General features: G+C 39.3%; 2 protein-coding genes across 4 annotated transcripts; one reads left to right on the top strand and one right to left on the bottom strand.

The window, feature by feature from the left end:
* Positions 1-340: 340 nt before the first annotated feature.
* On the bottom strand, positions 341-8,351 carry ADPRM (ADP-ribose/CDP-alcohol diphosphatase, manganese dependent). 3 transcript variants are annotated; one of them, XM_034408496.3, is made up of 4 exons: positions 8,202-8,351; positions 3,260-3,890; positions 2,386-2,502; positions 341-1,014 (listed from the first exon to the last, which is right to left on the bottom strand). In XM_034408496.3, the coding sequence occupies exons 2-4, from the start codon at positions 3,864-3,866 to the stop codon at positions 701-703; spliced, it is 1,038 nt and encodes a 345-aa protein (XP_034264387.2). In that variant the 5' UTR covers positions 3,867-3,890; positions 8,202-8,351; the 3' UTR covers positions 341-700. The 3 variants fall into 3 exon arrangements, with proteins under 3 accessions (XP_034264387.2, XP_034264386.2, XP_034264388.2); XM_034408495.3 differs by lacking the exon at positions 8,202-8,351 and adding an exon at positions 7,535-7,724; XM_034408497.3 differs by lacking the exon at positions 8,202-8,351 and adding an exon at positions 4,951-6,560.
* On the top strand, positions 8,167-15,682 carry SCO1 (synthesis of cytochrome C oxidase 1). Its single transcript, XM_034408498.3, has 6 exons — positions 8,167-8,647; positions 9,839-9,929; positions 10,704-10,901; positions 12,797-12,889; positions 13,017-13,132; positions 14,975-15,682. Exons 1-6 carry the CDS (start codon positions 8,501-8,503, stop codon positions 15,113-15,115), a joined length of 786 nt encoding a protein of 261 aa, XP_034264389.2. The 5' UTR covers positions 8,167-8,500; the 3' UTR covers positions 15,116-15,682.
* Positions 15,683-18,453: the final 2,771 nt, after the last annotated feature.

Raw genomic sequence — 18,453 nt, 5'->3', positions numbered from 1 at the left:
AGCCATCATATCTGGACTACATATATTTGGATAACTATGAGTTTGCAATAGACCTAGAAAACTATTTTCTGCTGTTCAGTACTGTCTGGCTTTTTGCAGCTCAAATATAGAGATTCTAATCTTGATATGCAAGAACTTCCATCGTTAGCACTTTGTTTTTTGGTCAATAAACCCTTGCATCTAATTGGATGTTGATAATTCTACAACTCATTTTAAATTGAACAGAGTGTATGAGTTTGACAGTCTCATTCTCCATTCTTCCAGTCAGGAATTTATTCTTTGGTTAAAGTGGTGGTATCATTTCAAGAGAGAGAAAAGAGAGAAGCATAATGGTAGGAAATGTTTTAAATAGAACATTATTTTATTCTAATATTACAGATGTTAATCCAATATATTAATTTCCAGTCTTCATATCAGCAAACAGAGCTTCCATTCACTTTTCATGTGAGACTTAATGTTGACAGTGTAATTCTCCAAAGAGGAAACATATGAGAGTAAACTTTTAGCAAATAATTACTACAACATACTATGAGATAAATTTAGTTTAACAGGACCTTTTTGTTGCTGTTGTTTAAAAAATGTATATATACAATGTTTTTCATAGCTTTATTCACTATTCATTATCGAATATTAAAACTGTGTTTTAATTAAAAACAGTTGGAAAAATAGCAATTTCTAACCCACACCAACACAATAGTATTTAAAATGGAGAATTGTGCGGATGATCTTTGTAATACATTTCCCTATCTGGAATTCTTCCATTTCCCTTTAACACCAGTCTGTCATTATAGACATATATAGTTCCAAAAGCATTGATTTCTGGAGGAGTTTCTATAATCCCTTCAAGTGTCAGGTGATGGACTCCGTGAAAATCTAAACAGTAACTACCATAATGAAGATGGCCTGCAAGAAAACATACTACTGAGTGATGTGAATAAATGACAGCAAGGACATCTTTATAATTCCAAGCCAGGCAAATACTGCTTGTACAGTCCGGGTTGATGGGTATGTGTCCTGCAGTACAAGAAGAAATGCACTCAGAATAAATGAAATACCATCATTTTTGTTCACACGTGAAAGTATAACATTCCACAGGGCCTCACTAAAATTGGATATCCTCAGCTCAAATCGTAGTTCCTTATGTAAATTTGAAAGCTGCCAATTCTTACATTGCCTTCCAATTTGTAACATGGGAATAATACCCAAATACTTATGGAATATTAGAAGAATAGAATTCAGTGTACGGCAGGGGTGGGTTCTACTTACGTTTACTACCAGTTCACAGTGGGGCCACGCGCTCACACACTCTTCTGTGCAAGTGCAGAAGCTTCTGCGCATGCGCAGAAGCGTTTTGATGATGTCGGGGTAATTGGGTGGAGCCTCCCGCCGGTTTTACTACCGGTTCTATAGAACTGGTGCAAACCGGGGGCAACCCATCACTGGTGTAGGAGTATTGAACTCACAAAAGTGAAACACTTGCCCTGGGAATATTCAGAATTCTTCTTTAAATATCTGATAGACAAGTAAATGCAGAAATAGACATATTTTTTACAATTTACATTGTAAACATTGATTTAAACTTCTAATCATTAAAATGTTCAAAAGAAGCAATATTGGAAATTACAGTAGAAGTAATTAGGCTGCTTTTCCAATTCTTTTTTCCCCTTTTTGGGAAAGCTTAGATTGCAAGATACAAAATAATAAATAACGGAATATTTGTTTATTCTCTCTTGGGTCACAGTCTGTTGTTACGTGTCTTCATTTAGGTGCATTAAATCAGGTTCAAGAAAGAGTTTCACAGAACTAGTAATATGGCTGTAAGTGAAAATTTGTTGTTTCAACTCAAAACAAAACTCATTTACATGTTTAGGTCTGTGTCACACTGTTTCAGGTCAGCAGCCAAAAACTCGGGAAATGCAGGTAGAGGATTAACAAATTGTCAATGGTTTTATTTACTATGTACTATGTTGATTTTAATGTCTTTTCTGCTTTAATGTATTATGCTGTAAGCCGCCCAAAGTTGTTGGATATATGATGGGCGGCAAATGAATTTCCTAAATAAATAAATACTTATTACTTCCTTTCTCTACTATGCAGATCCCGGAGAGGGGGGAGAGGCAAGCCTGCCCCCCAATTTTTCCTGTATGTTCTCTCTGCCCCTTTAACTATAACTGGTGTCCCAGCAAAGTGTATCCCACTGGTCTTTCTCTTGATCTTCCCACCTCCTTTCCTTCCCTGAAGTATTCCAAACATACGCAGTTCAGTCCAGGCAGCAAACACTCCAAACCAGCAGAGAACACATCCCTAGTCGGAATGGTAAAACCAGAGATATTCAGATTTTATTCTGTCCCCAATAGTATTAATTATTAAAAAATACAGCCATACCTGCAATCACAACTCTCTCTTGATTCTCATCAGCATAGGTAAGAACTTTATCAAGCCAATCCAGCTGGTCTTGACTGAATCCACCATTGAACTGTACAAAATTGCATTCAGCAAGCCCTGTAAAAAAAAAAAAAAGATGGGAAGCTATATAGCAGCAACAAATTTAATTATGGTCATATACCAGTACCACAAACTCACAAGCAATATTTTTAGTTTGAAATGCACTTTTTATGAAGAATGAACGAATAATTGTCAATTCCAGAAATGTGTGTTAAAAGCAAGATGTCCCTCACTTTAAAGGATCAAACTAAGCCTAGTAAATGAAGAAAATGGGATTTAAAAAAAGTTTGCTTCAACTGAGTTTCCTGGAGGTAGAAATAAGCCATTGTCTCTATTGATATTTTAATCAGGTTGCATAAAAAAATAATAAAATATCATTTAATATTTGAAAATATGATATTAATACTGCAGCAGTCATACAAAACACATCAATGTTTGTAGGTACTAAATATAGCTCTACCTCCCCTTTCTTAATTGGAGATTACATAAATGTCATAATACTTTATTGCCTAGCTTAATTTTGTGGAACTTTGTCTGAAAAAGTTGGCGTTCCGAAATGAAGATTCCACGGGGGTGATGTCCTTGCCATATACTTTAAAGGAATATTAAGAAAATAAGACCACTTATGATCCTATAATAAATGGGTTCGTGTTAAGATTATCATAAAACTTGGTATGACAGATTTAACATGAGTAGTTGTTCCCTAAAAGAATATATGGAGGTATCTTCATATTCGTTAATAGCAATTTTTTTCATCCATACAAAACCAGACCTGTAAAAATGTGCAACAATTATGTTTAGCAGAATATAATACCTAGTGGACTATTCAGGTTTTCATTCGGATTTTTGTCTTGTAGCAGCTGTAGAGATTCTTTATATTTTTTTGTGGATGTTTCCCTCCCCAGAATACTTAAGTCGTACGCATCAAGAAGAATGAATCGAAATTTAGGCATTGGAGAAAATTGGTAAGCATAAAAGAATTCTGTAGTTGGGTTTTCTGTGGAACTCTGTTCTTTGATAAAGTTATTAAACAAACTTTGGTCTTCTAAGTACTTGGTATTCAGTTCAGATTCCATAAGATAATTCCGGCTGAAATTATACAATTCATGATTGCCCCATATGTGATGGACTGGTGCACTGAGTTTCTTAAATTCCTTCATAACTTGTTGCAGTGCTTTCTCTGATGTCTTATGTTGGGCATTGAAGCCATCAATGATGTCTCCAAGCTGTATTACAAACTGAACCTCAGTTCGATTCCAATCTTCAATTGCCTTCTGGAGACAGTTTAGGCTACGCTTATAATATCTCCTATTGAATCCCAGGAAATCATAACCATCCTCTATATCAGCATATTGGATGTCTGCTATGATTCCAAAGGAGAAGAGGGCTTCAGATGTTGTTCTTGTAGATCCTGCATCCATTTTGCAAAAAAGTCTTGCTTAGAACTAAGAGAAGGAAGAAAAAAACAGATGAATTGTTTGGATGGTAAATCTGCTGAGGTAACATGCAAGTCTGTAGGACTCCTTTACGGCTTTTGATGGACCTGATGATCTTTTCAGAAAATCGTATTTCATGAAGATAGAATATATTTGAAACGGCACAAATTAAAACTGCATTGATATACAGTTCTTTTTCTCCCAGATTTATATAAGAAAACTGCTTGCAATCTTATCAATTTGTATTCTGTCAAACCAGTAGTTTAGACTAGGAAAACCATATTCAGCAGAAGTCTACATAAGCCTATTAAGAACACAACACTGTCACTATTAGTACATGGCCAAGCCAAGAAGCAGTACTACAGATAGTTTAGTGAGTCATGCCTGATTTTACGACATTTTTGCTGTCTTTAAGTGAATCATGCAATCATTAAGAAATATGGCTTTTTTTTGTTTTGTTTTTTGCTTGTTGGAAGCAAGCTGAGGTGGGAAAAAAATGAAATATTGATTTTGGGTTTTACTGATTAGATAGATTTGTTGATACAGAAATGGCTAGTTTATAATATTATTTCAAAGTAAAAAGCTGGACTCTTGATATTATTATCTTACTAGCTGTACCCGGCCACACACTGCTGTGGCCCAGTCTGGTGCTTCCGCTAGGCTAAAAGAACGAGGCTGAAGTTCCAAACTCTCCACGAACATTTGGTGGTTGTGGCCAACTCGACGTCACTCACTTTCATTAGTCACATGACAGCCCCCGAGCCATGCCTACCCAGCTGGTGATTAGGGCAGAGAACTGGTTGCTAAAAAACCTCCCTCTCTCTCTCCCCCATCTATGTCTCTCTCTCCCCCCCGTCTGTATCTCTCTATGTCTCTCTCTTTCCCCCCGTCTGTATCTCTCTATGTCTCTCTCTCTCCCACCCTCTCTCTCTGTATCTCTCTGTCTCTCTCTCTCCCATCCTCTCTCTCTGTATCTCTGTGTGTGTCTCTCTCCCCCCCCCTCCCGTCTCTCTGTATTTCTCTCTGTCTCTGGCCCGGTCTCTTCTGCATCCCCCGCCATCGCCCTTACCTTTTCAGGCCAGGTCTTTGCAGCTCTCCACACCACAGCAGAAACTTGGGAGGCCCCTCCGTCCTCCCTACACAGATGTTCTCTGGGGGCTCGACGGGGAGATGCATAGCAGGGAAGGGAAGGGAGGGAGGGAGGGGGTGCGGCGGGGGTTTGAGGCTGGTTTGGGGCTTCCTGCTTGAAGGAAGAAAGTGGCAAAGCCAGGAGCCACGCACACCCCACTGGACCCCTGCTGCGCAGTTCTCCTCCCCCGCCTGCCAAGGACAGGAGAATGATTAAATCCCCCGCTCTTCCAGGCGAAATGAAGGAGGGCCGGCCACCCTCCCTCCTGCCCATTTCCGCCCCCGAAGCCTCCCCAGAGCCCCTTTTCTGCTAGAGGCTGGAATTTTCTTGTAGGCTCCGTGAACTGCCAGAGCATCCACCTGGGAATCAAAGGCGGTGCTGGTCAAAGGCGACCCTGAGGCTCCAGTTGCTTCCATCTCCCGCTCACCGACCGGATTCGCAAAGCGCCGGTTAGTGGCTGGTCTTTCTGACCTCGGGGCCCGTAGTAGCGCTGGGCCAGATGCGATCCGGGCCAGGTGAGGGACAGAGGGTTCCCGCTCGGCGGACCCAGGCAGCCTCGTTGCCAGGTGTTCTTTGGTGGGAGCCCCGAGAGCGGCTGGCGAGGGGGATGGGCAGCAGCGGCGGGCGAGGCTAGTTCATGGGGGGAGGGGGAAGTCAGAGCCAGACTTGGGCGGGTCCCGCCCAGCCCCAGCCTGCGAAGGCTTCCCGGCAGGGAGCCGGCTGCCTACCTGCCGAGCCTGGTGGCAGGATATGGCCTTCGGGCGTCTCTGTCTTCCAAATGCGCAGTTTCTTGGAAGCAATATGGAGAGTAAATATAAGGAGCAGAAATCTGTTGAGCATAATCAGGGCTGGGAGGCTGCCATGTTGGTTTTACGTCCAGCAGATAGCGCTGTTTTTCAATGTTTGTCAATGTCTTTCAATGTTTTCCAATGTTTTTCATGTTTTTGCCTGTCACAGATGTGACATGTATATAATATAGGTATATAAAAATATGCCCGTAGTCGAATGCAACGTTGTGTCAAAATTTGAAAGCAATCGGTGAAGAACTTTCGGAGAGGTGTGGTTATGTACAAACGGACATTTACATTTTTATTTATATAGATTCTACTGCATCAAAGGGAGTCAGAAGTCAATGCTTTTTCTTTCTTTTCCCCTTCTTTTCTACACTTTTCCCTTCCCTTTTTCCTCCCCTATTTTTCCAATTATTTTAGTTTTTGTATTTTATATTATAAACTAATTAAAAAAAGAAAGAAATGTGGCTTCCCTCATTGATTTTGCTGGTTGGAAGGTGTCTGGGAAGGTCACAAATGGCAACCATGTGACCTTGGGACACTGCAACTGTTTTAAGTACATGCTAGTTGCCAAGTGGCCAAATTTTGATCACATGATCGCAGGGATGTTTTGATAATCATAAGGGTGAAGAGCAATCAAAATCAGTTCTTTTCAACGTCATCGTAATTTTGAATGGTCACTAAACCAATAGTCATAAACAGAAGACTATCTGTAGTTGTTTTTTTTTTTAAAAGTAGATTAGTACTAAGATGGGAGCTCTGGAAAACAACAAAGCCTTGGGTTAGTCTGGAAAACCAAAAGCAATGTATACTGTACATTATTGTCGAAGAAGACAATAGCAAAGTAGTATTGCCATGGATATATTCATAGCATAGATATATTCATGAATCACTAGTAACTGAACATAATTGTACTTCTACCGGAAGTAAATACACATGTATGCAGTCTTCATTATCAAAGCCTGGGATAGCTAATAACTTTTTTTTTTTAATTTGATTTATATGCCACCCTTCTCCGGAGACTCAGGGCGGCTTACAATGCGTTAAGCAATAGCCTTCATACTTTTGTATATTTTTACAAAGTCAGCTTATTGCCCCTACAAACTGGGCCCTCAATTTACCTACCTGAGAAAGGATGGAAGGCTGAGTCAACCTTGAGCCTGGCAAGATTCGAACTTACTAATTGCAGACAGCTGGAGTTAAATTACAATGCATTAGTCTGCTGAGCTATCCAGGCTCCTGGTTATAACTTATAACTAACATGATTGCATACTCTCATGTTATGGCTTCCAATATAGTACCATAAACCAAGGGTCTCCAACCTTGGCAACTTTAAGCTTGGCGGACTTCAACTCCCAGAATTCCCCAGCCAGCTTTGCCATGGACAACAACATCTGCCTATCCCAGGTCCTTGGTAGACCAGATTGACAGGTGGGTAAAAAAATGCCAAATTCAGTACGAACATATGGCTGACTGTATGACCATTATGATAATAAACCTTTAGGTATATAGATGTTTCCATAATCTCCAGACAAGCATAGCCTTGAGGATTGTGGCAATTGTAAGAATCCTGGGAAATACCAGGTTGCATGTTTCTTCAAACAGATCCAAGCCTAGATTTGGGGAAGTCTTTTGTGTGCCGTTAACTAACGAACTTTTGTTCTGTTTTCCTCTTTTCCTTTTCTGCAATAGAGTAGGAAAACCCTCTGGGTCAAAAGTGCTAGATTACTTACATTTTCCATCTGAAGATTTCCAGTTAGGCACCCGCACATATGTTTCTGTTAGTCTTGCATTTGAACCTAGGTATGGTTACTTTGGATACAAGCGTTGCTTGACGTTTCAGGGTGGGTTTTTTTCCCTCAGTTTTAAAAAAAAGGCATTAAAAAAAGCCGAAGGAAGTGATTTCATTTCCTTTCTTTCGCCATAGAGCTATAACTGTAAACTCTGCGCGGCGTTGCGGGAGCTACTCTTAGGTGCTGCAAAGAGATCGTCTCCGATTCTTTCCTATCCTATTATCTCCTCTCTCTCTTTCTTCCCGGTCAGAAGTGGACAATTGGTAAATTGCATGGGAATCGAGAAAAGCTGGAAGCTGGGCTTAAACTCGCTTTAATTTGTTTCCACCCGAAATCAATGCTTGGCAGGTTGGCAATGGATGTACTTGCAGGGTTTTTTTTCCCCCCTACGCTTGTTTTAAGTGGAAAAGATGGACTTTTTCCAAAATGACAACGCTTGAATCTTGTAATCCACTTGTTTTCAAACAGAAGGAAAAATGAAAAGTTGGGATTCCTCCAACTTTCTTTTACCAGTGTTATGACTACTATTCAAAAGAAGTTAGAAAGAGAAGATCTCCATCCCTCTTAAGAGAAAAAGAAGAACAATAAAAAAAAGCCTCGATAATACCTGATAATACCTCTCTCCTTTCCAAAGCTGCCTTAACGCCTTTAAATCCGTCTATTGTGATTTCGATTAGACAGGCGAACGAGAAGCAGCATGTAAGTACATCGACAAGGACTGAATTTCGTAGGGAGCCGCTTCGTGCAAACCGTAGGCAGCCTAAAAGGAAACACAAGCGCCTCTTGCGGCCCTCGGAGTGTACGGGACGCCATGTGACACCCTTGAAGCCAATGCAGGGCCAGGACGCCGGTCTGTCCCGGAAATTCATGCCGGGCGTGCTGTTTTGTTGAGTCCGGGAAGGGAGGATGGCAGGAGCGATGCGGGTTCGCTTGGCCTCGCTCGCCCTTTGCAAACATCCAGCGTTTCCACCGTGTTGCTTCCGGCGCTGCGGTCCTGTTCGGTCCCTTGTCACCCCACCCACGAGCAGGCGAAAGGGCTTCAAGAAACCTGGGGTGAGGCATTCCGGCTGTAGAACTCAGGGTGGGAGAAGCCGATGGCTGGGCGCCGGGGAGAGGCCTTCGCTTGGGCGCCTTTGCGCGCAAATCTTAATCAGAATAGAGCTGGAAGGGACCTTGGAGGTCTTTTAGTTCTACCTCAAGCAGGAGATCCTATACTATTGTATACAAATTGCTGCCCAGTCTCCTCTTAAAAACCTTTAGTGATGAAGCACTACAATGTCTGAAGGCAAAGCTGTTCCACTGGTTAATTGTCCTCACTGTTAAGAAGTTTCTCCTTAATTCCAGGTTGCATCTTTCCTTGGTTAGTTTCCATCCATTGTTTCTTGTCCTGCCCTCTGGTGTTTTGAAAAATAAGTTGACCGCTTCCTCTTTGTGGCAACCTCTCAAATACTGGAATACTGCTATCAGGTCATCCTTAGTTGTCCTTTTCTCTAGAGTACCCAAATATGCAACCGAACCGTTCTTCATATGTTCCGCGCTATACATTGTTAATTGGCCTCACCTTCTTGGGCGAAGAGGGCGCTTCGGTCGGGATCGCGGATCTGTCTGCGAAGCTGGAAAAATGACACTTGGCCGAATCGCCTCCGGCTGAACTTATTTATTTATTTATTGGTTCGAATTATATGCCGCCCTTCTCCGGAGACTCAGGGTGGCTTACAATGCGTTAAGCAATAGCCTTCATACTTTTGTATATACCTGCTTAGTAGGGCTTTCGCCCCCCCCCAAGCGACGTTCTTTTTTATACCAAGTCAGTTTATTGCCCCCACAAACCAGGTCCTCATTTTACCTACCTCGAAAGGATGGAAGGCTGAGTCAACCTTGAGCCTGGTGAGATTTGAACTTGCAGTAATTGCAGGCAGCTGGTGCTACTTAACAGCACTTTAGTCTGCTGCGCCACCAAGGCTCTTAACTTGCTCAAAGTTGCGGAGTCCTCGTCCATGTGATGTGAATCGTTGGGCTTAAGGGGGCCCCTCCGCCTCCTTTCCTCATCTTGCCTTTGATTGTCCTCATACAGGCTGAAAATAAACTGGTTCAGCCCGGAATAGGGGAGAAATTTAAAAGCGCGGGGAGAAGTAAGGATAGACCACGAGACGTCACACGATTAGGGCTCATATGAAAAATGGGCTCGGGTTGGCGCGAAAGCATTTATTGATGAACGTTTCGTGTTCTCTTCTTTCCCAGTAGCCAGTAACTTGGAAAAGTTTAGCAGTCACGGCTGTGATTGGAGGAGGGTTGCTAGGAGTACTGAAATATTTGAAGAAAGAGAAAAAAGCAGGTGGGTATTATTTGCAGTCATTCTATTGTTTTTTTTTAAATTATTGCCTTGTAGAAATGGGTTATGGAAAGAATTGCATATATAGCCAATAGTGGCTCTTCGGTAGTTTTGATTTTTTCTAAACTGGTGGTTTCCAGATGTGTTGGGTTTGGCTAGGAATTCTGGGAGTTGTGATCCAAGCACATGAAGGAGTGGTACAAATAAGTCTACATTTTTGATAATTATAATTGTTTTTTACTACCCTGAGATATGCCTAAACATGTGTCATGGTTTTTTACTTCTGCTTATTGTCCTTATCTTAAATTGATTTACGCGTGTATAGGTATCGTAAATATTTTAAAAAAAAATCCTTGTCCAAATTATACTAAGCGATAAAATCTCTGCTATGGTGTAAAATTGGGGTGCTATAATGGTTGCTTCAAAAATCACTAAAGCAGCTGAAACAGTAAATGTACAAGCATTTATTGAAATGCTTTCAGGAGCTATCTTACTTAAAGCCCCTGAATGTAAACCCAACAAGTCAGAATACAAGTGATCTTAAATCATTTTCTGCAGAGATTTTGAAAGATGCTGGAAGCTTTTACCGCCAAGATAGATAAAACAAAAACAAACCCAAACAGGTTCTAAGAAGAGACACATTTTAAATTGTCTCTCAGATAGGAAAAGAAAAGATGAAGAATTAGGAATGTACGTGTAGGAATTTGTGTTGAAATCTTAAGATTTTCTTCTGTCAAAGCTCCAGGCAAATAATCTAAATTTGTGATCAAATTTTAGCATTGGAGAGAGAGAGTATCCGATCCATCGGAAAGCCTTTGTTAGGAGGCCCTTTCTCACTTGTTGATCATCATGGACAACCGAAATCAGATCGTGATTATCTGGGCCAGTGGGTTTTAATCTACTTTGGTTTTACACATTGCCCTGACATTTGTCCAGAGGAACTGGAAAAAATGATGCTAGCAGTGGATGAAGTTGGTAAGTAAATCTTGCTGAAACCTGAACTTTTAATTTGATTGGATTTTGACATGACCCAACTCAAGAGTTACTGGAATAATTCTCTATGTGAGACAGTCAGCCTGTCCTTTTCTTGACCAGGAAATGATTGTGACTCAGGATTACCTTTTTATGACTTGGGCCTGTTTTAACCACTCCCTCTTACCAGAGAGTTTATGGAGAGCAGGTGGTGGGAGAGAGGTCAAATAAAGGAGGAAATAATCTGTGTAGAAAGATTTTACAATCATTTAAAACTTGGCTATATTCAACAAACATGGATGAAAGGGAAATGTATAGTATAGGAAAGTAAAGACTTGGTGCCGATGTTTAGAAAGGAAAATCTCTGTATAAGAAACAGCAAGGAAAAGGAGTCATGTTTAGTAGGAAAAGGAGTTCAGTAGTGTACTGTTTTATTTGTCCATAAAAGCATCTTACAAGAGCATCTTCTTTCAGCTGGATTGAATTAAATTGACACTTGAGCAGCTTTTTCTCATCTTAGTCACTAAACTTTTCAGCTTCAGCTTCACTCTTCTGTGAGTTTTTGTTTAGACTTTAATAGAAGCTTAAGCCTAATCATTGCCAAAAGCTCAATATTAAATGGAAGCAAAATCTAAGGCTATCCACTAACCATAAAAATTCAAACTATCACACTAGTTTTCCACATAGATTTCAAAGATGCTTAACTCTAAATTCACTGTATAGGTCATAAGTTGCTCAGTCAAATGAAATAAATATTTTTGAAATAAAAATTGTCCTAACTAGTGCTCAATCATTTAATCCTAATTGTAATATGTTCGTAAGACTACCATTATTCATATAGATTATCCCTGATCCCAACGCTCTTGTTATTTTTTAATAGAATTCAAGGAAGTCTTACTTTAATCTCACTCTAGTGCTAAAAAAAATTTCCCAAAATTTTTTCCTGACTACTCAATCCTGACATCAGTCTAAGACTAAATATAAATTCAATATAATATTATTAATCATGGTTATATTTACTATAGATCATTTGGAATTTAAACAAATTAAATTTACTAATTTGATAGTAAGATGTAACCTAACCATAAAGATTTCCCACTAAGAGTAATACAGTAGTAATTCCCAGTTTGATAATACACTTGAGAAACAAAGATTAGAACTAACAAAGAATTCATACTCGCCATCATACTGGGTTTAGCATAGATGTCAGTGTATCCTAATACTTACACTAACTTCATAGTAATATTAACAATATTCTTTACCAACTTTAACATCAGAGCAAGACTAACAGAGTCTAAGCAACATACCCTCATCTTACATTTTTAGAATAGAGTTCCAGGAATTTCAATGTTGGCCTCACCTTATCACCTGTGAAATATTTGCCATACACTTTGCCGTAAAACTTGATCCTGACTTCAATTAAAATTTAAGTCTACCATAAAAATTCATTGAGATTTTGCCTTTTATCCTGCCTTTTATTGTACATTCATAATTTTTTATTGTCTAACCTTGACTTCATACCATAACAATGTTACCTAGCCAGTTTGTCAGTATTCAAAGAGTACAGTGGATTTGAGACTACCAATATCTGTAAAAATTCATCCTCATTCTATCCTTCATCCAAGATTTTAGTTGAGACTTCAGGGAAGCTAAATCCTGTCGCTAAATTCATCTCATCCCTTAAGGCCTGCCCAAAATGTATCAAAACACATAAAAAGTTTAAATCAACACCCGGGAGAAGCTGACTATGTATAGACTTGAACAGATTGAGAAGGGGTACAGGTTGTTGTGTTCAGGGTTATCAAATTTAATCTAGGGGATTAAATTAAAAGCTTGAACAAAAAAACAGTCTTGAGGCTGATTGCTTGGGGATTAAGTATTATCTTTTATTATGACAGATAGGATCGCATCTTTGCCTAATGTCACTCCACTCTTCATCACCATTGATCCAGAGAGGGACAGTGAAGAAGCCATTGCCAAATACGTTAAAGGTAACCTTAGCCTTCCTTTTTATTGACCCCTCTATACTGATTCCAGTTTAACTTGCAGTTCAGACCAAGTTTACTTTTTAACCCCTTTTTAATGCATTGGATCTTATTGATTTATTTATGTTTCAAGAGTTTTCACCAAAATTGATTGGATTGACCGGTACAAAAGAACAGATTGATCAAGTGTCTCGAGCTTATCGTGTCTACTACAGCCCAGGTCCCAGAGATGAGGATAATGATTACATAGTAAGTACATTTTGTATGTGTTTTCCGATCAATAGGTAAATGTTTTCGCCTGAGAGGGATGTTTTATGGGTCACTGAATCAACAAAATGTGAATGAGCAGTGAGCAAAACAGCCTTAGAAGTATACAAAACATTGGAAAACATTGGGAGGGAAGCTGAGAATGTTTGGCCTACAACTGAGCTATTTTTCTGAATGAAGTTGACAAAATAGATCTAAATGGAAATGGCAGTTATCATGGGAGGTGACTATGCACTGTGTTCTGAACAGAAGACTTTCTTTGTGAGAAGATAGTATTTGGCCAAGTGATTTTTTTCTGATTGATGGGAAGCTGCAGTTTGTTGATCTTCCTTTATGTTGAGGAACATTTTTTGGAACATTTCTTATTTTAAACTTGAGCAAGAAAAAATAAATCAGAAAAGACCTTGTCAACAGTAGAACTGAAAACATTATTCTTTGATACTGAGGTTGGTTTCAGTATTCATAGCAATTTTTAATAAGGCCATGTTGGGATTTGAAAAATTCAGTTCAGGCTTATGTCTTTCTGCATGTATGCCTTTGAGTCTTGACTCCTGGTAACTGCCTGGACAGGTCTTTGAATTTTTCTAGGCATTAAGTTTTTTAAAATGGTTTGTAATGTATTATAGAGTTGGATAATTGTTTTTAAAAAGTGAAGACATTTTAAGAGTATGGCTCAGCTGATAACTTTGGTGACACATTGATGAAACTTTAGCATACAAACCCATTGTCACCTTTGGCGTTGTTTCAGCTTTTCAGTCCAACCTGCACTGATGGTTTCCCATCCAACTGCTCAGCAGGCCCCTTAGTGCTTAGCTTTTGAGCTTGAACAAGGCTTAACAAGAAGATAAAAATGAGCAAGTATCAAAAGAGAGACAGGAGAGGGCGCCAGATAATAAATGACAATTGCCATGAAAGGCAAGTACCATATAGAATAACTTCAGCCTTTGTTGTTGGAAATAGGCATTTTTATTAGTCTAAATATTCCTATACATACTTTAAAGTATAAACCTCCAAGGTATTAGTTTTAGGCTCTAGTACTCACTTTGATTCACCCAAAATGAGTAGTTTGCTCATGAGAAAATAGTATTTTATTTTTAATTTGTTTTCTTTTTTAAAGTGACTTCTTGCTGCTGTTCTTGACCTGCCCCAAGAAATTCAGTACTGTTCTTGTGCCTTACAAAAGATGTTGAATTGTTTTTCCCATGCTCCTGGATTTTTACTTAATTTTTAGATTTAGATGATGGGAAAAGCTTGGTTCTAGGTAGCCTACCTTTTGCCAAACACACAGCAGTTCAAAATGGTAGGTTTCCTCCCCACTCACACTTCTTATATAGGGCTTGGCTGCTTTTGTGGTCTTAACATGAGATGTATGGGGCTCTGCCTTTTTTTTTTTTTAATGTATTCTCACATTTACTGCTGAAGATATATATACTGCTCAAAAAAATAAAGGGAACACAAGCAGAAGACATCCGAGATCTGAATGAATGAAATAGCCTTATTAAATACTTTGTTCTTTACATACAGTAGTTTATACACTGCTCAAACAACTAAAGGGAACACAAAACTACTGTATGTAACGAACAAAGTATTTAATAAGGCTATTTCATTCATTCAGATCTCGGATGTCTTCTGCTTGTGTTCCCTTTATTTTTTTGAGCAGTGTATATATATTGTGGTACTTTCTTGACTCCCTATTAAAGCCTTTATTAGAAATCTAGAACTGGGTAATAGTTCAGTCACAGAAACAATTTAACGCTTAGCAGAATTATCTAATCTCAGAATTTCAACCTTATCTCCATCTCTTTGTGTGTGTTTTTCTTGCAGGTCGATCACACTATCATAATGTACCTTGTTGGGCCTGATGGCCAATTTGTTGATTATTTTGGCCAAAATAAGAACAACTTGGAAATTGCCGCCGGCATCCTAAAGCACATGAAACAATACAAGAAAGAAGGGACTTATTAGTTTTCTGACTAAGCAAGTCTAAAGGCAAGCAAAATGCAGCTTGGGACATTAATTGGAGGAAATACTCACACAGGTGGTCTGCTGTAGTGTCTTCTTAGTGCAGTTGAATTTACTAAACCTATACCTACAGACTAAGACTCAGTTCCGAAGAGAAGCTGGATGTCTTTCACCAATGATATTTTCTCTGGATATGCCTTAGCCATAGAGTGGCTTATTAAAAGCCTTTGGTGTTGAAGCAGATTTACTCAGAAAGAGCCACCAAACATAAACCACGATGCTCTCTTCATTAGAAGTTCTTGATCTTGACCTGCTGAAGAGACACCTGCTGATCTGACCTGTACTGAAGATACCATTGGGATTTGTCTTCTCTCAAGTTTTATGCATTCCTCCTAGGAAGCGGGGCTTCTAGTCCTTTCTCGAACAGAGTGTCACTTTTTATTTTTGAAATATTCAGTAGTTTACAGTATGGCTGCTACCGGCATTAAGCAGCGTGGTGGGATGGGAATCTTCACTCTTAAAATCAAGTGTGGTGCACAGATGATGAAATAAAGTGAAAGAAACTTAAAACCTGTGTTCTCATCTTAAAATCTTGAAGGAGATAAGGTATAAAACAGAACCTGTGGCTAATTAAATTAGATAAATATGACTAGCAGATAAGTTTATCTGTATTTGACTAGATAAAATAGTTGTCCTTTATCACCCTCTCGCTTAGACTGAGAATTAAAATGTTTCATTGGTTTCTATGTTTTGAGCAGATTGTATCTGAAAAGTCATTCCTTGGGAAAGTACCCAGCTAGATTTATTTTCCTTCAGAAAAGTATTTTCATGTAAGAAGATTCTCCTAGAACTGAAATATCTTCTGTGAAGCCAGATTGGGGGTGAGGGGGGGGGATGACAGTCTCCTTTAATCTAAGTGTCCATCAAGAATTTCCTTGGGTCAGTTTGCACCAAGTGCTTTGGGGACTTTGATAGAATTTGAGCCTCATTCTCAGCTGTTAAGGATTGTTCCATGCATAGATGGCTCTGCTCTCTACTATGTGTGAATGTGGGAGTGAGAAGGAAGAAGAGTTACTAAAAAAATGAGATATCCAGGAAAAGTCAAGCAGAATATTGTTTTAAATACCTTTATATTTCTTGAAATGATGCTTGGGCACACATTCCAGATAATAATAATAATAATAATAATAATAATAATAATAATAATAATAATAATAATAATAATAATATAATTTTAGATTATATTTTGTCAACCACTTCCTGCTTGACACTAGTTCATTTAAAAAAACTACAAATTTTGTGGATTTTTTAAATCTATAGCTCTCAAATAATGTAGCTGTTTAAAATATTTTTTTTTAAAAAAAACCACAACTGTTTATCAACGTATATATAATCATGCCATAACATTGCAATTCAAATAGCCATCTAGTAGTGGCCAGAAAGTTCTAAAAAACATCTCTGGTTTACTTGTTGCTCTAAGTCAAAGAATGGAATCAGCTTGGATCTCAGAGAATGAGCTCACGCTTGGATAGTTAAGGCCCAATCTGCTTTGCAAATTTTGTTCAAAGTGAGAACTACATGATGTAAATTCTTGTTGAGCAGGTAGGGAAGTCGGGGGTCTCTCCAATCTTACTGGCTTTGAGATCAGCGGGGGAGTGGGGGGGAGAAAGGTTCTGCATAAGCAGTGGCCACATGCATTCGCACAAGCAGCTCCATTTACTCAAGTGATGGGTGCGTGCACTTGTCACTTGCACAAATGGAGCTGAGCATGCTCACCCACCTGCACAGCTCAATTCTGGCCTTTGGCCAGGGTTTGATGACCCCTGGTCTAAAATATGACCATGTGTAATAATAATATTTTTTTAATCCTGATATATTAGGCTCTAGTAGAAACAAAATCAACTGAAATTTGGTTGTATATTTTCATCAGGGATTTGATGTAACAATATGAGAGAGTCAGTTTGGTCTAGTATGAAGGCACCAGACTAGAAAGCAGGAGACGATGAGTTCTCTTACTGCATTCAGCATGAAAGCTACCTGGAAGGCTTTGGGCCAGTAACTCAGCCCATGATGTCAGGCTTGATCAACAAGTCAGTTGGTCAATTCCTGTTGCAACCAATGGATCAATGCTCAGTTGATTTGAAAAATGTGGACCTTGCTGTTGTGGGAAAATGCTAAGGGGGGAAAATGATTTAACAATATGATGTATATATTTCACCCCTAGTACTTAGATCAGGCCAGGAAATGTCATAGGAAGGCTGCTTATTTTATGGCTTTTAAGATTCTATCTTGAAAGTTTGATTGCACTGTACCTCTTTCTTCTCCTTATACTTCACTGAATTAGGGAGGAATCTGCCTGATGTGTTTCCAAATGTTATCTCCTTGTTCTGGACTTTAAAAAAAAACTGCTTCAGCCCTTTTTGCCTAGGTAATGGTCCTTGCCTATCTCTGCCAAGGTCGTGTTCCTTACTCTCTACAATATATTCTGAAGAACCAGCTCACAATCGTCAGGGCACTTTGAAATTCTATTATTCATAGACAGTACAGTTATTAGTCCTGGCAGATGGATGGGGAAGAAATGGAGGTAGTGACAGATTTTATTTTCCTGGGCTCCAAGATCACCGCAGGTGGGGACTGCAGCCAAGAAATTAAAAGCCGCTCCTAGGGAGGAAAGCTATGGCAAATCTAGATAGCATATTAAAAAGCAGACATCACCCTGCCACCAAAAGTACGTATAGCTAGGGCTATGGTTTTTCCAGTTGCAGTGTATGGCTGTGAAAGTTGAACCATAAGAAAGGCTGAGCGCCAAAGAATTGAGGCCTTTGAACTATGGTGCTGGAGAAGACTCCTGCAAGTCCCTTGGACTGCAAGGTGATCAAACCAGTCAGTTCTAGTGGAGATCAACCCTGACTGCTCTTTAGAAGGCCAGATCCTGAAGATGAAACTCAAATACTTTGGCCACTTAATGAGAAGGAAGGACTCACTGGAAAAGAGCCTAATGCTGGGAACGATTGAGGGCAAAAGAAAAAGGTGACGACAGAGAATGAGGTGGCTGGATAGAGTCACTGAAGCAGTAGGCATGTGCTTAAATAGACTCCAGAAGATGGTAGAGGACAGGAAGGCCTGGAGGAAAGTTGTCCATGGGGTTGCGATGGGTCGGACACGACTTCACAACTAACAACAACAACAGTTATTAGACTGGGAGATCATTTGGATGAGGAATTGAAGCTGCTGAATAGTCTGAGTTCCTCTAATACATAAAAAATACTTTGGCCAATATTAAAATGAAGTACAGACTTACGACAAGAAGATACCACATTTATTTATTAGATTTATATTGC

This window comes from Pantherophis guttatus, chromosome 2 (assembly GCF_059756535.1).
Source record: "Pantherophis guttatus breed Tessera chromosome 2, ASM5975653v1, whole genome shotgun sequence".
Lineage (NCBI taxonomy): Eukaryota > Metazoa > Chordata > Lepidosauria > Squamata > Colubridae > Pantherophis > Pantherophis guttatus.
This window is presented reverse-complemented; position numbering and strand designations above follow the sequence as displayed.